Source organism: Callorhinchus milii, unplaced genomic scaffold, assembly GCF_018977255.1.
Source record: "Callorhinchus milii isolate IMCB2004 unplaced genomic scaffold, IMCB_Cmil_1.0 Scaffold7, whole genome shotgun sequence".
Taxonomy (NCBI): Eukaryota; Metazoa; Chordata; class Chondrichthyes; order Chimaeriformes; family Callorhinchidae; genus Callorhinchus; species Callorhinchus milii.
The window spans coordinates 3,706,481-3,727,229 of NW_024704748.1; the positions used below are offsets into that span (position 1 = coordinate 3,706,481).

At 44.0% G+C, this 20,749-nt stretch overlaps 1 protein-coding gene and 1 long non-coding RNA gene across 2 annotated transcripts; both read left to right on the forward strand.

Annotated features, from left to right (window-relative positions):
• Window positions 1–380: 380 nt before the first annotated feature.
• On the forward strand, window positions 381–14,104 carry LOC121848062 (deoxyribonuclease gamma-like). The gene is made up of 5 exons (XM_042336798.1): window positions 381–413; window positions 3,150–3,238; window positions 5,064–5,150; window positions 9,435–9,547; window positions 14,094–14,104. Exons 2-5 carry the CDS (start codon window positions 3,156–3,158, stop codon window positions 14,102–14,104), a joined length of 294 nt encoding a protein of 97 aa, XP_042192732.1. The 5' UTR covers window positions 381–413; window positions 3,150–3,155.
• Window positions 14,105–17,338: 3,234 nt separating this feature from the next.
• On the forward strand, window positions 17,339–19,702 carry LOC121849489. The gene is made up of 3 exons (XR_006085242.1): window positions 17,339–17,477; window positions 18,032–18,090; window positions 19,245–19,702. It is a non-coding gene; the product is annotated as an uncharacterized LOC121849489 (long non-coding RNA).
• The last annotated feature ends 1,047 nt before the right edge of the window (window positions 19,703–20,749 follow it).

Here is a 20,749-nt window from a genome sequence, read left to right on the forward strand (position 1 = left end):
AAAGAATTGATAAAGTTGGTCAAGCAGAGCCTTCCTTTCATCAATCCTTGCTGTCGCCACTTAATTTTACTCTCCTCCTCCAGATAACTGGTTACTTCATCTTTTAAAGTTCACAAACAGGGTACAACATGGAAATACTTTTCAGGTGGAGCAAAGCGAGTTAGAGAGAGGGGAAGAAATGGAAAAGAGTTACATAGAAAGAGGGGACATTTCAGAAATTTCATTTTAAAGTGACAGAAATCTGTGGTGAGTCCTGTGCTGTTGAGGTTTAGATTTTGAGAAATGTTTGTGTTTTGTTTAGATTCTTCAATTAATTACTTGCAGCAAGTGACAATGAAAATTGCTGCGTTCAACATCCAACGTTTTGGGACAAACAGATCTCCAAACCCAAAGTCCTGTCAACCATCATCAATGTGAGTATTACTGTGCACAGTGAGACACTAACACATCCCTCCCCACAGAACAAGACTCATCCCCTCGCTCGCTTCCCCGCTCCCTCCCTTGCTCCTCATCCCTCCCTAGCTCCATCCCTCTTGCCTCACTCCCCACAGAACTAGACTCTATCCCCTCTCTCCTTCAATCCATTCCCCACAGATTGATTTCATTCCCACCTCCCATCTCCCACAGAACAAGACTCCTCTCTCAGGTATAGACAGCACAGTTAGCAGTAATAAGTTTGGAATTTTTAAACAAGTTATTTCAGGCACAGACCCTTACATTACGGTTGCAGTTATAACAAACAACCCCTATCCTGGCACTCAATGTCAGGCAAACTGCAGCACAGAACAAATAGCATTCCTGTCTGGGCAAACACAGGTCACTACAGTTAGTGTATAAAATTGCCTCTTTAGCAACAGAAACGCTGCAGGACACATTTCATACAGGAAGTATGTCAAAAGGCCCCTGTCTTTTCTTTTTTCACTGGATGACACCTAGTCAGCGCTGGAAGTTGGTTGTATATCAAAGGTATCTATAACTGGCTTCACTTGTAGTTATTTTAAATTTACTCCTGGTTAAGCATTGTTTCACTCTAGTCCCAAGGTCCTGCATCATAGAATCATAGAACAGAAGGAGGCCATTCGGGCCATCGCGTCTGTGTCGGCTCTTTGAAAAGAGCTTCCAATCCAATCCCACCCCCACTCTCTGGGTTCTGCCTATTCCAGTCTGCCTGTTCAAATGGACGTTAAAGATCCCACGGCATTATTTAAAATCAGAAGGGAGTTTCTCTCTCAGTGTCCTGACCAATAAAATATAATTAGTCATTCACTTCAACAACAACAACAACAAATTATATTTGTAAAGCGCCTTTCACGTCAGGAGGATGACCTGACTGTTAATGCAGATTCATGGCTGTTAGTGCAAATTACCCACAAAACACTGTCACTGGTTTACAGCAATTCCCTGTGAAACAGTTTGATGTGAAAATCATAATCACATGTTACTGTGTATAATTTTGGAGGGATCAGCTGGGTGTCTGCCAAGTGGGGACCCATGGCCCTGCTTCAGAGTAACCAAACAAAGTGAGTATTCACATATGTATACCACTTTCACTAGTTACCACACTTGTGTGCATGTGTGTATAATTATAATGTTACAAATTGGTTGCCACATTTGCCTACAATCCAGTCGCTGAACTTTACAGTGAAGCATTTTGAGACTTCCTCCCGACGTGAAAGGCGCTATATAAATGTAATTTTGTTGTTGTTGTTGTAGACTGCAGTCCTTGCCAAACTCCACTGGCTCCCTGTCACAGAGTGGATCGACTTCAAGTTCTTCACTCTAGTGTTTAAATCCCTCCATTCCTTGGCACCCCCTATCTCTCTAATCTCCTCTCTCCCCACACCAGTACCCACTGCTTCAGCTCCACTGGGTCCGGTCTCCTCTGTGCCCCCCGAGTTCTCCGCTCCAACATCGGCGACCATGCCTTCAGCCACTATGGCTTGAAACTTTGGAACTCCCTCCCTCAACCTCTTCACCTCGCCCCCTCCTTCCCCATCTTCAGGTCACTCCTAAAGACCTTTCACTTTGACCGTGCCTACGGTCACCCCCCCTTCCCCTGGCTCGGCCTCTGGCTCCGCCATTGTTAAGTGCTCTGAGATGCCACCCAGCGTGGAGGGTGCTATATAAATGCAAGTTGTTGTTGTTGACGGCTTGGTAAAGTTCAATGCTAGGGCCTGAACATGGTGACCCAATCTGTCACACTCATGCTTGTCTCAGAGAAGCAAAGTTCAGCAAAAGTGGAACAGGTGAGGCGCTCAGAACTATGCAGGGAACGCACACTTTGTGTACTGATCCAGTGTGTGTCTGTGAGGTGTGACACATTTTGGGGCGTGAGTGAGTTGGGAAACCAAAATAAGGTATTTTATTTTTCGACTGAGAGTTGGGTAATAATTGTCTCACAAATGGTTTTGTGTTATTACTGGTAACACCTCAGCTACCAATAATGCACTTGTCCCAACAGGCTTGCTACATTACCCACCCCGTCCCAATCCAATCATTTACAACTTTCCAGAATTTAGTAAACAGGATGTATCCCTCCAGGGATATAATAAGCCCTCACACTTAAACAGGAACAATTTCAATGGAGGAAACAAGAATAATAATCCTCACACCAGGAGGACGTCTCAAAGCACTTTACAGGATAAACTGTAAAGTGTATTTTGTAGGTGAATACAGCAACCTATTTGTGCACAGCACAGAACGGAGAAAGTCCTGTGTTTTGCGCAGCCAGAGCAACATCCCACAAATAGTCATGAAGTAAAAGATCAATTTTATTTGGAGGATTGTTGTCCATTAGGAAAACTTTTATTCTGTTGAGCAGTTCAATGGGATCTTTAACATCCACCAAACAGGCAGATGGAACCTTAGTTTCACATTTTACCTGAAGGATGGTACAACTTCGAACAATGTCACCACAACCCCAGCACCACACTGGAGTGTCAGCTTTGACTATGTGGGTTCAAACTCAGTCAACGTGGGGCTAGAATACAGAACCGTCTGATGTAGGGGTGAGAATGCTATCATGGGTTGAAATCTCTTTGTGATGTTTCATGCACACTATCTAGAAAGCAGAATAAAGCTCAGACTGTATATTATGTGATGTCTCTGATGAGGCCTCTGGGGAATTCACCAAGATTCTGCTTGTACAGATTGTGATGCGCTACGATATAATCCTGATCATGGAGGTGACGGACCGGACAGGCGAGGCAGTGGAAATCCTGAATCAGGAGTTGAATAAGTAAGTAATTGTGAAGAGAGCGGAAAAAGCCCTGTGTTTGGCTCGGCCAGAGTTAGTTAAACACCAGCCAGCTTTTCTCAAGCCATTCCTTGATCTTCTCCCCTTCCCCTGGGTTTGCTGGTGTGATGTGGCTTCTCTACATTAGATTGGATTGGAGAGCTGGCTCCGAGACTCTGTGTACTCCATTGGATAAGCCCTGAGAGGAGACTAAACCTAGCACTGTGGTGCAGTGTAAATACAATACAAAATTACATTTGTATAGGGCCTTTCACGTCGGGAGGACATCCCAAGGTGTAATGCTTCTCAGTTTCAAAGTTCTATATTGGATCAGCTGCATATTTAATAACAATAAAATTAAAATAATCCTTACATTTGGTATAATGCCTTTCACGTCTAGATGTCTCAAAGAGCTTCACAGAATATACTGTGAAGTATAGTGATTTGTAGATGAATGCAGCAGCCAATTTTCCACAGAGTGACAATTTTGGAAACTCCTTTCTCTTTTCGAATAATGCCATGGGAAACATGACATAAACCTGAATGGGACGGCACCTTGGACAATGCAGCGCTCCCCTTACAGGAGTATCAGAGGAGCAAAGGTAAGGCAGCTGGGTTACTTGAAGTGCGTCCCTCTGACCAGCTAGGATGTCGATAGCCAGTAGATTGTGTAGGAGCAGAGGTCCCACCAGTTGTATGCCTGTAGGGGAGCTATTAGCTGTTCCTGTTCCGAATAACTCAGCGTCTACTATTCAGTCGTCCAACGAGATGAAAGATGCCACAAAGTATGACAGATGGTTGCATTGGGAATGATTGAGAAATCCACGCCAAACACTAGGCAGCACCAAAAGATGTGGATTGTCCAATCAAGTGTCAATTTCCCTGGGGTTCGTAGGGTTTATCACAGGAGTGGGATAGGAGTCTTCCTGACAGGAGTCCTTCGCAAGGGCTGCATAATGACTAATCTCCAGCAGGTAAAAAGCCCACCATCAGGCTGAACATAATCTGGATTGAGGATGTGATAGCTGGTGGAAGCAATCAGAAAGTGATTTAAATGTTAAAATGAACAAAGCTTGATACTCTAAGAGATTCATTGGGCAGACACTTCCTCTGGAAATGTTCAGTTCAACGGAATAGAAGCTGTGTTGATACAACCCTCACATACTGCATAATAATAATAATCTTGCATTTGAGAGATCGCTTTTCACGTCTCAAAGCGCTTCATGGAAAATGCTGAAAAGTGAATTGACCGTATATTTGTGGGCGAAACACGGCAGCCAATTGCGCACATCAGTGTCCCACAAACAGTCGTGGATTGAAAATGACCAATTTATTATTGTTTTGTTTTGGAGGGATTATTATTAGGCGTGTGGAGTAAGGAAACTTGCCCAAGGTTTTGCCCTGCCTGGAATTGAACTCAGGTGTCTCGCTTGTAAGGCGAGTGCTCTAACCACTGAGCTATATGATACAATTCAGATACATTTTGAGGAACATTTTATTCTTGGTGGGATTCTGCACCATGTCTGCTTCCTCATTGCATTGTCTCATCTCAAACCTCTACATCGACATTATCTGAGGCCTGTAGGTTCCCCTGGTTGTAGCTAGCAGACCACTTAAAATGTAAGATCTGAAGTGAAAAAAGCAAAGATAATTCCCCACAGTGATTTGCACATATATAGCGCCTTTGTGTAGGGTAGCAACTCGGAGCATGGGGAAGCTTGCTTCCAATCTCTTGGCTTTCGGCACTTCCTGCCCAGGGAGCTAAGCTGAAGTGTCATGTCGAGAGGCTTGGCTGTGTTTAACTCTGTGCTATTTATCATCTTTGCAGGAACTCTAAAGATCACCACTATTCCTCCGTACTGAGCAAACCGCTGGGCCGTGGGAGTTATAAGGAACAGTACCTCTTTCTCTATCGGTGAGCGATTCTCACATAACCCGCAAGCAAGCAACACCAACCACAATCCTTACATCTGATATTGTGCATACCTGTCAGGAGGACATCTCAAAGCGCCTCACAGGATTAATGTGTAATTTGTAGGCGTTTCGGCACAAAATACAGTCAATCCACTGTACAGTATATTCTGTAAGGCGCTTTGAGACATCTCAACGAAGTGATAAGGTGCTACATCAAATACAAGGATTATTATTATTAACTGTAAAATGAATTGACTGTAGTTTATGGGTAAACACAGCAGCCAATTTATTGCACAGCAATGTCCCACAAACAGCCATGGAGTGACCAATTTTATTTGGGGGATTGTTGGCCAGGGCACCTGGAAATAAACTCCATCTTGCACCCACCATTGCACATGTGCATTGCGGGTCCGGACATGAAAGGTGTTGTAGGAACAGAAATTGTATTGCGTTGTTCCTGTTCTACCCCTAAATTTAAATCACAAATGATTAAAGGTTTGAAAGAAAACACCCAATTTTCATTTCTCTCTCCCTGTCTGAGCTGAATACTTTACCAGCTGTGACAAGCAGACCAACCGATCCTTATCACAGCATGCTGAGTTAACAAGCCGGCTGTTGTGTGATGTTAGCTTCCAAATGACGGTTGATGGACTCAATCACAGGTTCCTGTGCTCATTCTTCGTGAATTGCTTCTGTGGAGAGCACTAATTGGACGCAGTTCTGTCTGCCATCAAAGCACTGAGGCTGTTCCCTGTGATCTATCTGACTCACAAATCCCTGCGTGCAATTTACCACTTCAACCAGAGCTGTATTACTGACAGCTTTTGTGGGGCTGGATTAAAGTGGATTTGATTGACAGCTCACGGCGAGGGGGTGATAACCGTGGTAACAGCAGCAGAAGACTTACAGCATCTTCTCGTGTACATACCTCGATTGTGTGTGTTTCTTCACTGGTAAATGCATTTTGTATGTGTATTTTTACCTGAACATGCCTTACGGGTGCAGATTCAAACCCCTCCCTCCACAGTCTTGCCCCTCCCATCACTGGCGGGTGAGCTTTCAGCCATTCTGTCCCCACTCTATGGAGTTCTATTGTGGAGTCCCTCCAACTCATTCTCTCCAACCCCTGTTCAAGGCATGTCTCACTTTGAGCACTCTTTCGGTCATCTTCCCCCATCCAACTTGGGTGTCCAGCCAACGAAACCAGGCAGCTTAGCCCCCTTGCATTTGATATAGCCCTTCATCACATCCCTTCCCATTTTCAGGTCTCTGCTGAAGACCTTTATTTTCGACCGTGCCTTTGGTCACTTTCCTCCCCCCTCCCCCTGGCTCAGCCCTGGGATCCGTTACTGTAAAGCGCTCTGAGACGCTATCCAGCGTGGGGGGCGCTATAGAAATCCAAGTTGTTGTTGAGATGTCTCAAAGTACTTCACAGAATATATTGTAAAGTTGATTGGCTGTATATTTTGTGGGTGAAACCCAGCACCGAATTGCACACAGATGTGTCCCACAAAGAGTCGTGAATTGAGTGACCAATTTTTTAAAGAGATTATTACCCCTGGAAAGTGATCCTCCTGACATGAAATGTGCTGCATAAATATAAATGATATTGTATTTACCTGCACACACCTCACATGTTTGTGTCTTCTCTGCTTATGGGTCAAATATGTAATGCAGGTGCTCGAACATTGAGATGATCAGGGTTATTGAATGTTAGTGAAAACTGTGTGTGAACAGTAGCAATAATATATTAAGCCTTGCATTTGATCCGCACCAAAATGTCTGACTGTATATTTGTGAACATAGCAGCCAGTTTGCTCACAACAGACAATGTAGGAGGATTGTTGGCCAGGACACTGGGAGAAACTCCCATCTCTTTTCAAACAGTGTCACGGGATCTTTAACATCCACCCCAACATGCAGACAGGACCTCAGTTTATTGTCTCATCTCAAGGACAGCAGTTCTGACAATGTGCAGCCCCCGGTACTAGATTCAGTGTCAGAATGGACTGTGAGCTCAAAGTCCCGATGCGGGATTGACCCCACAAGCTTCTGATTCAGAGTTACCGACTAAGCTGGCCTTCCAACGGAGACTTCAGAAAGGAACCATACTCCCCTACAACTGTAGTTTTGGTGTGGGGGTGGTGTCTGTGAGGCGGAGGGGGAGAAGCCAGGCAGCTAAGCACCCCCGCCAGCTGGCCGGACACAAAGGAACCGCAGGGGACACCAAAGGGCAGGGTTCCGATTGCCACTTCCTGCTGCCTGCCTTGCTCTCAGCACGCATTGCCAGGTGGCTACAGCCAGACCATCACATCATCTGTAAAATAATTACTTTACCTGCTTGTTCTCTATTATTCGCTGATTACTTTGGTGGCTAGCAGATCTTCATTTGCTGTTACCCAAAGATTTCAGGAACGTTTATGTTCATCGCGATCAGTGTTGAGATATTAACTATCGACTCAGTGATCATTGCTTCTTAGAGGTTCATTATTCAAATGTCAAGGTCTCCTGGGCTCTCACTGTCAAGCTGACGACTAGTAAATGCTAATAGTAGAGGTTATAAACAGATTAAATCTTATCTTTCAGTGATTTCTACCTGTAGAGACATAGACAGACAGGGTCGAGAGAGAGATACAGAGTGAGATAGAAGACGGGGAGAGACAGAGAAACAGAAAATAGAGACATATGCAGGGAGAGAGAGAGTGAGACAGACACACACTCGAAGAGAAAGACACACATAAGAGAGAGAAACATACATAAACACATGCTCAAGGCAAGAGAGAGGGAGGGAAATAGAAAGAGGGGCACAGAGACAAAGGGAGATACATATTAAGAAAAAGAGGGAGAGAGATAGATATGGAGAGATAATAATAGTGATATGGAGAAACACAGGAAAAGAGTCAGAGACCTGGGGAGGGAGGGAGACAGAGACCCGGGGAGGGAGGGAGGGAGACAGAGACCCGGGAGGGAGGGAGACAGAGACTGAATAGCATGAGACACTGGGAGTCAAGCCCTGACCCCCAGGCTCTGGAACTCCATCCCCCAGTGCCTTCGCCTTGCTTCCTCCCTTTCTCCTTCAAGGCCGGTCTCAAAACCTTTCTCTTTGACCGAGCCTTCAGCTCCCCTCTCGACTCTCTTCCCCCTCCTCGCTCCCTCCCTTCCCTCCCTCACCCTGACCATTTCCCCCCTCCTCGCTCCTTCCCTCCCCTCACCCTGACCATTTACCCCCTGCTCGGGTCATGACCCAACTGTGCAGCGCCTTGGGACGTCCTCCTGACGTGAAAGGCGCTTTATAAATGGAATCTTGTTGTTGTTGTTGTTGTTGTTGTGATCTGTCCTCACCTGGCATCTAGACATCCCCCAGCAGGGGATCTCAGGCTAGCAATTAGCAAGTGGACCTCTTTGGCTTTTCTCCTCCTCACCCAGGGCCAGCGCAAAATAATATAATAATAATCCTTGCATTTATTATTATTTAATATTAAAGATTAATATTAAAATGTAATATTAGCAACAACGCGTAGAGGTACTTGCTTTGAATAAATACTCAGAAATGTGTTGGCTGAAAAACAGCAGGGAGTCACAGAGGAGAGGCGTTAGGGAGAGATTTCCACAGAAGCTAAAACTCAGGGACAAGGAAGGCTGAGAAATGGAGACTCAACATCAGATCAACTTCAAATGCTTCGAGCTGGTGTGATGTGTAGATGGTGGATAAATTATTGAGGAATAACCTGGTTGCTCTTCCATTGAGGGATCGCAAAGTTCGTGTGTCAGCCTGGTTTGGTGGTAGTGCTCTCGCCTCTGAGTCATAAGGTTGTGGGTTCAAGCCCCATGTCGGGGAATGATATAGTCTAGCTGACACTCCAGTAGAGCGCTGGGGGGGTGTTGCATTGTGAGAGGTCCCGTCTTTTGGATGAGACATTAAACCGAGGTCCCGTCTTACCTATTCAGCTGGATGTTAAAGATCCCATGGCACTATTTGAAAACAGATTGGAGTTTCTCTCTCCTAGTGTCCAGGCCAACAGTCCCCCAATCATTCACTCACTCCATTAACTATGATCATTCATTCACTCCATGGTTGTTTGTGGGATACTGCTGTGCGCAAGTAGGCTACTGCGTTTTGCTCATGGAATACACTCAAAACCACTTTACAGATATTGTGAAGCCCTAAGTCTTGTCAACGTGATAAGGCGCTACAACAACACTTGCGTTTATATAGCACCCCTCATGCAGGGTAGCGTGCTAGTGTGCTTGATCATTAGTGAAGGTGTTTGTCCTGTCTCCCCAGTGACACTGTGGTGCAGGTGAAGAGGCTTTTGCAGTATGACGACCTGCAGCCCGGTGATGAGGATGCCTTCTCTAGAGAGCCATTCATTGTTGAGTTCACATCTCCAGCCTCAGGTAAGGTCCCACGTTTTTGTACAGCATAATCCCTCCCCCTAACTCCCCCCATACCAAAACCCCACACCCATCCATCTCATCCAAAGGATAGCATCTCCGACAATGCAACACACCCCAGGACTATACTGCACTGAAAGTTGTCAGTAATACAATGGGTGTTCTGTAGGACGTGTTATGTAGGTTTGTTTTAACAATAATAATAATCCTTGCATTTGATAGTGCAGTGCCTTATCACTTGTCAAAATGTCTCAAAGCACTGGAGTAAATGTTCTGTAGTGTTTGTGTATTCACAGCTTAGACTATGTGATTCCAAGTCCTGATGGGTGGCTTGAACCCACAAACTTCTGATTCAAAGGCAAGTGCTACCACTGAGCCTGGCTGACACACTTTGCCCAGTGTGTAACCTGTAGGCACATCAGACAATAAGCTCACACACTGCAAACATTCACATACACCACTGGGGTGACCGAGCTTTCCACAGTCAGTAAGCAGGTGGTTAGGGCGACACATGGAAACAAAGAGGCTCTTGTCCTGCACAAGTCCCACCTCAGGGCAGAATCCATTCCAGGAATAGCTCGATGCCCTCCAGGAAAAGTGTCTCCCTTTCTAATCAGTCATCATCGCTCCAGTTGTCAGATGTGAGATTGTTACTTTTTTTTTAAGAATTCAAGACTCTATAAATAAATAATCCTACCGTTTGATATGGACCTAAAACATCAAAATATCTCAAAGTGCTTCACAGGTAATTGCTGTCAAACATAATGACTATTTATAGGCAAAAGTGGCAGGTAGTTTGCGAACAGCAACATCCCACAAACGGCCATGGAGTGAGTCATCAATTTTATGCGGGGAATTGTGGGCCAGGACACCGGGAGAGAGAACTGCCTTTACTTTTCAAACCATGTCAAAATCATGATCGTTTAACATTCACCTAAACAGGCAGATGGGATCTCACTTTAACATCACAAGATGTCAAGAGAAGTTCAGCTAACATCACATCCGAAGGTGGTACCTGCCATAATGCCACTTTCCTGGAGCGTCAACCTAGACTGTGAGTTCAGTCTCTGATGTGGGGAGAATTTAGGCTCAGAGGCGAGAGTGCTACCAACAGAGCCAGGCTGGCCCTATCTCTTATAACACATCAGAGGAAAGCTATCATCTTCTAGTCCTGAAACAGCCATGATACAGAGCCTCTGATGGCAGCCTGGGGCAGAGGTAGCATTCTCGCCTCTGAATCAGATAAAAAGGTTCAAGTCCCACATCGGAACATAAATTAGCATCTAAGGTGACAGTCCACTGCAATGCTGGGGGTGTGCTACATTGTTAGAGGTGTCGTCCTTTGGATGATACATTAAACCAAGGTTCAGTTTGCAGGTTCAGATGGATGTTAACGATTCTGTGACGCTATTCAAAAAGAGAAGGCAGTTTCTCCTGGCATCCTGGCCAACAATCCCTGAATAAAATTGGTGATTCATTTCATGGCTGTTTGTGAGACATTTTGTGCACAATTTGCACAATGTGCTGCGTTTGCCTACACATCCCCAGTCAATTCCGCACTTTACAGTAAATCTTAAGTTTTGGGAAGCCCTCCTGATGTGAAAGGCACTATATCAAATGCAAGGATTATTTTAATATTTAACTCTCATTGGCTCAAATAGACACACATAAATAAACAGACACGTGTGCACACAGGGAAGCAGGAAGATGCCTGTGTGTTTAGGGATGGGTCTGGGCCACCACAACAGCTGTAATATAGGAGATAATTGTGCAGATCAGAGGATTCAGACCTCACTACAATTTACTGCAGTTATTTTCCTGTCACTATTTGGGCTCACCTGGGTGACCAACATCAATCCTGAGGGGAAAACATAGTTAAATTCCCTCATCAGCTTTAAACACTTCTCACTTAGTATAACACACTGGGCTCCAAATTACACAGAACAACCAACAACAACAAGATTACATTTGTATAGCACCTTTCACGTCAGGAGGACATCCCAAGGCGTTGGTCAGTGTACAGCATTTCAGACCCGAGCTGGGGTCAGAGAGGGAGAAGAGTGGGAAGGGAAAGGGGGAGTGACCAATGGCATGGTCGAAAAGGAGGGTTTTGAGGCAGGACTAGTAGGAGGGTAAGGAGGGGGCGAGGTGGAGTGATCACCCTATAGAACATACCTAACACAACACTCATGACACCCCCAAAACCTTTCACTGCAGTCTGTGATTGCTAATTTAATACCAAATATGGTTAGTGTTACACTGAGCTACAAGGACCTCAGCTGAGACACCTTTCTCTGTGAGTGCTAACAGTTGGATCCTTACAGCTGAGAATCAGAAGCATAGAATTATACAGCACAGAAGGAGGCCATTCGGCCCATCGTGTCTGTGCCGGCTTTTTGAAAAGAGCTTCCAAATCAATCCCACTCTCCCGCTCTCTCCCATAGCACTGCAAACTATGTAACAACAAGGGGCAGGAAACTCTAGTGGGAGTAGTTTATAGACCCCCGAACAGCAGTCACAGTATCTCTCAAGGTATAAATCTGGAGATTAGCAGAGCATGTAGTAAAGGAAAAACATTACTTGTGGGTGATTTTAATCTGCACATAGATTGGGACAACCAAATTGGGAAAAGTATGATAGAGGAAGAGTTTATAGAATGTATTAGGGATAATTATCTAGATCAGAATGCCGAGGAGCCAACCAGGGAACAGGCCATATTAGACCTTGTTTTGTGCAATGAAGCAGGACTGATCAGCAAACTGGAAATTAAGGCTCCTCTAGGGCAAAGTGATCATAATACGATGGAATTTAGCATTAAGTTAGAGAGAGAAATAGTTACGTCCGAAGCAAAGGTTTCAAATTTAAGTAGAGACAATTTTGCTGGTATGATAGAGGATTTAGCCAAAATAAACTGGGAAATTAGACTTCAGGATTTGACAGTGGACCTTCTTATTAACCTTCTCTGCTCCAAGGAGAATAATCCTAGCTTTTCCAGCTTCTCCTGATAACTGAAGTCCCTCATTCCTGGTACCATCCTGGTAAATCTCCTTTGCACCATCTCCAATGCCTTGACGCCCTTCCTAAAGTGTGGTGCTCAGAACTGAACTAAGTACTCTAGCTGAGGCCTAACCAGTATTTTATAAAGGTTCATCAGAACTTCCTGACTTTTGTGTTCTCTGTCCCCATTTATAAAGCCTACTATCCCGTATGCTTTTTTAACAGCTTTATCTACCTATCCTGCCACCTTCAAAAGTTTACTTATACCCCCACTTCCCAACCCAATCCTCAGCTTGGGTCCGAAACTCTGTCTGTCCAGTGCCTTGGGAAGTCCTCCCGACGTGAAAGGCGCTATATAAATGTAATTTTGTCTCTCTGTTCCTTCACCCTCTTTAAGATTGTACCATTAGCTTATTCATTCTTCTTCCCAAATGCATCACTTTGCATTTCTCCACATTAAACTTCATCTGCCATGTGTCTGCCCATTTTACCAGTCTGTCTATGTACCCTTCATAGAATCATAGAATTATACAGCACAGAAGGAGGCCATTTGGCCCATCGTGTCGGTGCCGGCTCTTTAAATAGTGCTATCCAATTCAATCCCATTTCCCGCTCTCTCCCCATAGCCCTGCAAACTTGTCCTCCCAAATAATTATCTAAATGAAGTCTGCTACTATCCTCCTCACTGTTTACTACTTTTCCTATCTTAGTATCATTGGCAAACTTGGAAATTGTACTCCCTATATCCAATTCCAGGTCATTTATATCAATCAAAAACAGAAGTGAGCCCAATACTGACCCTGGGGGGGAACCATCGCACACCTCCCTTCAGTCAGAAAAACAACTGTTCGCCACTACTCTCTATACGAAAACAGTTTTAGATATATGTCTTTCGAGGTTTAAGAATCTGGATTTGGATATTTTTCACTTAAATATTTGAAGGTTATTTATTGCAACACGGAGGTGTAAGTGGGAGTGTTTGCTCCAGTATTTTGATTGTAATGAACATGTGTGACAGCACTAACAGTGCCCGAGCCCTGGGTGTCCATGCCACTGTACAACATACTCTAGTATAGTACATTATGTGGTTCCTGCCTCGATTATTCCAATGTAGTCTGTCCAGTTTTCCCAGCTCCACTATCAACAAAATTCAACTAATTCAGAACTCCGGTGCACATAAAACAAAGTATTAGCAGCAGGATTGGCCATTTGGCCCCTCGAGCCTGCCCCGCCATTTCATAAGATCATGGCTGATCTTTAGACCAAACTCTAATTAACTGCCCTATCTGCATAGCACCAATCCTTCTATTTTTAAAAAAGTCAGTCTGAGCCTTGAATATGTTCAAGGGCTGAGCATCTGCAGCCTTCTGGGGAAGTGAATTCCATAAATTCACCACCCTCTGAGCAAAGAAATGTTTCCTCAACTCTATTTTAAAGGCTGACTCTTAATTTTAAGACTTTGACCCCTAGTTATAGATTATTCTACCAAGGGAAACAAACCATCAGTGTCTAATTTATCCAACCCTTGACGAATCTTTCATGTTTCAATCAGATCTCCGCTAATTTTTATGTACACTAGAGAATACAGTCAGATTTTATTCAGCCTATCCTCATAGGTCAGTCCCCTCATCTCAGGAACTAACCAAGTGAATTTACGCTGTACCCCCTCTAGGGCAAGTATGGCCTTTTTTTAAATAAGGAGACCAAAACTGCACCCAGTACTCCAGTTGTGGTCTCACCAAGGCCCTATACAGTTGCAGCAAGACTTCCCTACTCTTCTACTCTAAACCTTTTGCAATGAACGCTTACATGCTGTTCGCCTTCTTAGTTGCTGCTGCACCTGGAAACTAACTTTTTGAGACTGGTGTACAAGAACAACCAAATCCCTCTGAACATTAACCCTATCTAATCTCTTCCCTTCTCGAAAATAATCTGTTTTTCATTTTTTTCTGCCGAGGTGAATAGCTTCACATTCCCTCACATTAGATTCCATCTGCTACCTACTCGCCCAGTCCCCGAGCCTATCTATATCCCGTTGCATTCTTTTTTTATCATCCTCAGAGCTTACACTCCCACCTAGTTTACTATCATCCGCGAATTTAGATACGTTGCATTTAATGTCCTCGTCTCGATCATTGATGTAAATTGTAAATAGCTGAGGCCCAAGCACTGATCCTTGTGGCACTCCACTAGTCACGTCCTGCCAATTCGAGAATAAACCATTTATCCCTACTCTCTGTTTCTACCTGTTAGCCACTCTTCAATCCATGCTAATATGTTTCCATTAATCCCGTGGGCCTGAACCTTGTGCACAGCCTTTTGTGTAGCACTTTGTCAAATGACTTTCTAAAATCCAAATGTACCACATCTACTGGTTCACCCCTTTCTAACTTTCAAGATATATCTTCAAAAAACACCAAAAAATTAGCGAAGGATGACTTACCTTTTGTAAAGCCATGTTGATTCTGCCTAATCTTATTATGGTCTTCCAGGAATCCCATAACGACACCTTTAATTAAGGACTCAAGAACCTACCCTACCACTGATGTCAGACTAACTGGTCTATGATTCGCCATTTTTTCCTTCCCACCCTTCTTAAATAGGTGTTACGTTTGCAATCTTCCAATCAATGGGAACCGTTCCAGAATCCAGAGAATTTTGGAAGATCAAAGACAAGCCATCCACTATCTCAGTAGCCACCTCTTTTAAAACCCTAGGATGTAGGCCATCAGGTCCAGGAGATTTATCAGTTTTAAGACCTTGACAATTTACCTAAAACCATTTCTTTACTAATATTAATTCCCCCAAGTTGCTCACTAACATTGTCTTCTTGGTTCCCCTCTATTCTTGGTAGGTTTTCAGTGTCTTCTAAGGTGAAGACAGTAACAAAGTACTTGTTTAATGACTGCCATGTCTTTGTCCCCTACTATAATTCCCCCCGTCTCTGCCTGTAGCGGACCCACATTTACCTTACAGCCTCTTCCTCTTTATATATTTATAAAAACTCTTGTAGTCTGTCTTTATGTTCTTCGTTAGTTTGCCCTCATATTCCATTTTCTCCCTCTTTATCACTTTTTNGGTTCTCCTTTGCTGATCCCTCAAGTTCTCCCAATCCTCGGGTTTACTACTCATCTTAGCTGTTTTATAGGCTTCTTCCTTTAAATTTATACTTTCCCTAACTGCTCTAGTTAGCCACGGTTGGGCCACCTTTCCCGTGGCATTCTTATTCCTCAAAGGAATACGTGCTCGCTGGGAATTTTGTACTATCTCCTTAAACGTCTGCCATTGCTGGTCTACTGTCAAATCCTTAAGTCTAATTTCCCAGTTTATTTTGGCTAAATCCTCTCTCATACCAGCAAAATTGGCTCTACTTAAATTTAAAACCTTTGCTTCGGACTTAACTACTTCTCTCTCTAACTTAATGCTAAATTCCATCATATTATGATCACTTTGCCCTAGAGGAGCCTTAATTTCCAGTTTGCTGATCAGCCCTGCTTCATTGCACAAAACAAGGTCTAATATGGCCTGTTCCCTGGTTGGCTCCTCGGCATACTGATCTAGATAATTATCCCTAATACATTCTATAAACTCTTCCTCTATCATATTTTTCCCAATTTGGTTGTCCCAATCTATGTGCAGATTAAAATCACCCACAATTAATGTTTTTCCTTTGCTACATGCTCTGCTAATTTCCTGATTTATACCTTGAGAGATACTGTGACTGCTGTTCGGGGGTCTATAAACTACTCCCACTAGAGTTTTCTGCCCCTTGTTGTTACGTACCTCTACCCATACTGACTCTACTTCCTGCTTTTCTGATTTAAAATCTTTCCTCTCTACTGTTTTTATCCCATCCTTTATTAGCAGGGCCACCCCCCTCCTCGTTTACCACATTGCCTACTTTTCCTATACACCATGTACCCTGGAATATTTAGCTCCCACCCTTGATCTCCCTGTAACCATGTCTCGGTGATGGCTACTAGATCATACCCGTTTGTTTCTATTTGTGCATTTAACTCATCTATCTTGTTTTGAATGCTTTGCGCATTCAGATATAGCACCTTTAATTCTGACTTCGGGCTATTAGTCCTATTCACCGGTACCCTATCCCTGGGCTTCCTTTCCCCGCTTGACACACTTTGCTCATCTCCCTGGTTAATCTGCTCTCCCACTTTCATCGGTCCTAATTTTAATTGTGACGGATTACATGTGATTGAATTTACCCCCCCACCCCACTTAGTAGTTTAAAGCCCTGTCTACCTTCTTTTTTATTCGTGTTGCCAGGACATTTGTTTAGGTGGAGTCCATTCCTTTGGAATAGCTCCTGTCTCCCCCAATACTGGTGCCAGTGGCCTATAAAGTGAAACCCCTGCCCTCCGCACCACTCTTCTAGCCAGGTATTCAGTTCTTTAATTTTTTTTGCCTGTACCAATTTGCCCCTGGCTCAGGTAATAATCCCGAGATTAATACCTTCGAAGTTCTACTCTTTAGCTTAACTCCCAATTCCCGGAACGTGCTCCTCAACTCGTCCCTACCTGTCCTATCTACATCATTGTTCCCTATGTGAATCATAACTATTGGATCCACTCCCTCCTGCTTCAAATTTTTCAAATGTTACTGTAAAGTGAATTGACCGGGCACATTTCAAGTCATTATCATATAGTCCCAGGAATTGTTTAAAATAATTCATGAAGAGTGCCCCCTGATGATATCTTTCTTTTCTTTGAATGACAGTCGCTCTATCTGTAAGTAGAATTTACAAATGTATTCAGACAATGAGGAGCCCAATTTCAGAAGTTGTCATTCTCAGAATTCTAGCGCTCTAAACTCCTTTTTCTGATTGCTTACAATGTTTTTTTTGTCACAGAGACGGAATACGTGAACACATTTCACAAGTATCTGTTGTCAAGAACAGAAAAGAAAATTGCGGTGTTCGGTGAGTCCCAACAAACAAAGTCAAGTTTTGGTTTATGTTAATTGTCCAGTCCTGTAGGTCAGCGGTTAGAGCACTCGCCTCGCAAGCGAGAGGTCCTGGGTTTCTTACCTCTGTTTACCAAGGAGTAAGTCGGAATCCGTTTGTTAGTCAATTGGAGGATCGCGTTTCTGGGGCTAATATTCCCTTCAAAAAAATAAATAATACTTTGGTCACTCAATCCACGACGGTTTGTGGGATACTTCTGTGTGCAATTGGCTAAATGTTTGATGTAGGATTATTATTATTATTACTAACATCTTTCAAATCTTGCCCTTTCTTAGCACTGATGTGTTTCGGTTCATGCTGCCTGGAAAACAATTTTGTTATTTTTAGCTGTTCAATGTCTTTCACAAGAGAGGTTTGGTGAGCAAGGAACTCTGAGCCCATTTGATCTCGTCCTTCCAGAATATCATCCCTGCTCCCCTCTCCCATACGAAGGCACCCACACACACATACACGTTTTGTTTTCTATTAATCTGGATATGAGTAACTTTTTTTCTTTGTCTCTGTGACAGGTGAGAGTGCAACCTTCTGCCTTGCAAAAAGCGCAATGAAGACTCTTAAAGATCTTGGGGTTTGTATTAATTTTCTTTGAATCTTTTATTTGAGGCATTTAACTGATGTCATGCATAATGCTGATTGAAACTCACTCCGAGACACTGCCCCATGTGAAGAGCAGTCCATTGCATGTGGCACCAAAGAAGATTTTTCCTTAACTTCCAACTTATCCAGAGCTGAACTTCACATTCTCTCCTACACATCCACTGGCTCCCAATAGCTCGGGAGAGTGATGATCATTGCTCACTATGTTTGTCAAGCTCTTTTAGACATTCCTTCATGGGAAAGGAGACGTTTAAGGAAAAGATTTTAAGTATTTATACGCGAGGAGACAGCCGTCAGGCGGGAAGAAAGTTTCAGGAGCTCCGAGATGTGTGTTCGTTCACTCTTCAAGGCCGACTGTTGAAACCTGTCCCACCTCGCCCTTACCTCCCCAAGTTCACCTCCTCCATCTCCTTCAATCTGGGGACATTGGGCTCTATGTCTCTACCTCCCGAAACTCATCACTGAACACACTCCCTCCCTCCCTCTCTCTCTCTCTCTCTCTCTCTCTCTCCCCCCTCCTCCCTCTACCCTTTGTGGAGTCCTGTAGCTCAGTGGTTAGAGCACTCGCTTTGCGAGTGAGAGACCTGAGTTCAATTCCAGGCAGAGGGCGAAACCTCGGGCAAGTTTCCTTACTCCACACAGAGCCTAATAATAATCCTCCAAAACCAAAAATAATAATAAATTGGTCATTTTCAATCCACGACTGTTTGTGGGACATTGCTGTGCGCAATTGGCTGCCGCGTTCGCCCACAAATATACAGTCAACTCACTTTACAGTGTGTTCTGTGAAGCGCTTTGGGACGTCCTCCTGACGTGAAAAGCGCTATATCAAATGCAAGGATTATTATTATTATTATTATTGTTTGAAGATTGGAGCTACATTAAAAATGTCAGCTCAAAAGTCCAGTGCAAAAATGCCAAGCCCTTTGAGATGTTTCCCCGTCCGAAGTGAGACTGGCTGTATCAAATACTTGTATTATTATTATATCGCCCACAATTTATCCACATTACAATGTATTCTGTGAAGCGCTTTGAGACGTGAGAAGGTGCTTTATCAAATGCAAGGATTATTATTATTATTAGTTAAGTATTTGATGAACATGTCAATCATTCTATCTGCCCTAGGTTTTTAAGGAAGTGCAGAGAAACAACAAAGCAGTTTTGGAACTAAGCAACACCTTTCTACCTCTGATCAACCGTCAGAAACTGCTGGAATACATCCTTCATTTCAACATCTTGTAGAAAAAACTCGGGGAAATCTCGCCGTGAACGGTGATGTACCGAAGCAGATGGCGTAAACCATTTGATTTGAATTGTCGATTATTCGACCTCTAAGAAAAGAAGTGAATATTTTAAGTAGTACATCCTCGTAATATGGATATTGTTTCAACACTGTTTTTACTGGCAGACTAATGGCTCAATAGCTTGGCTGAGTTCTCGTCTCCCCTGCCCTCCCCACCTCCCCACACCCCAAGCTGAGCTGGTACTGTGTTTAACTCAGTGGAATCCATCTGTGTCCGTGTCTTTGGATTCAGGTGTTGTTGTTGGCTACATTGGCTCAAGCTCTATGGCCACCTGTTCAGCGATTACCCTGAATTCTTATGCAGAAACCTAGATACTGTCATTTGGGTTGAGCGGCTACATATGGCTGCCATGTTTCGCCCACAAATTATAGTCAGTTCACTTTACAGTATATCCTGTGAAGCGCTTTGAGATGCCGCGACGTGATAAGCGCTTTATCAAACGCAAGGATTATTATGCCCTTTAGTGAACTGTGTTCCTAGGCCACGGACTAGAGTGTCAAACTCAGCAATAACAAACGAGGTGTATGTCAGACCATGTGGGGCCCTGGGACACTTCGGACCATTATTGCCATCAGGCGAAGCCAAGTACTAAAAGTGACTAAACCTGACATGCAAGACACTGTGAATTCGATTGAGATCAGGCTGTGGAGGAGTTTTGTAAAATAGTTCCCTTTTTTCTCTGTCTCTTTCTCTGTCTCTGTCTGTCTCTCTCTTTCTGCTGCTGTCTTTGTTTCTCCCTGACATCGCTATCCTGATAGAATGGCAACGAGTGGGGTCAAACTGTCGGTTTCACTGACTTTTGCAGCAGTCTCCAGCTGAACCCTAACCTGAGCTCTGGCTTGCCCCTGCCAGTAACACAAATGCACTGAAAAAAATCTGCAGGATTTTGGGGGCTTTTTGCCCTCTGGTGTGACTGAATGTAGAGCTGCTGATCCTCAATGTACGTTTACAGGATCAATTACCTTTTAGGGCATTTAAAAGCAAAGCAACACACCCTCAGTTCCTCCTCCACTCCCCCCCCCCCCCCCCCCCCACTGACCCCCACCCACCACTTTTTCCACTGTGCATCTCATGAGTTGCGGAAAGCATTCCCGGGAAACAACAGGTTGTCGAGAACAGTGCTGACCTTTTGTTGCCCTGACAATGAACATCGATAAACAATAAGCTTGTAAACTTCTAAACAGTAACCTTGAGAATTTTGTTCTCCATTGGTTTCTCTTTTCCCCTCTGCACCTCATAACCCCATCTCTCCCCCTCCAAATGACTTAATCACTATGGAGTCCTGTAGTGGCTCAGTGGCTAGAGCACTCGCCTCACAAGCGAGAG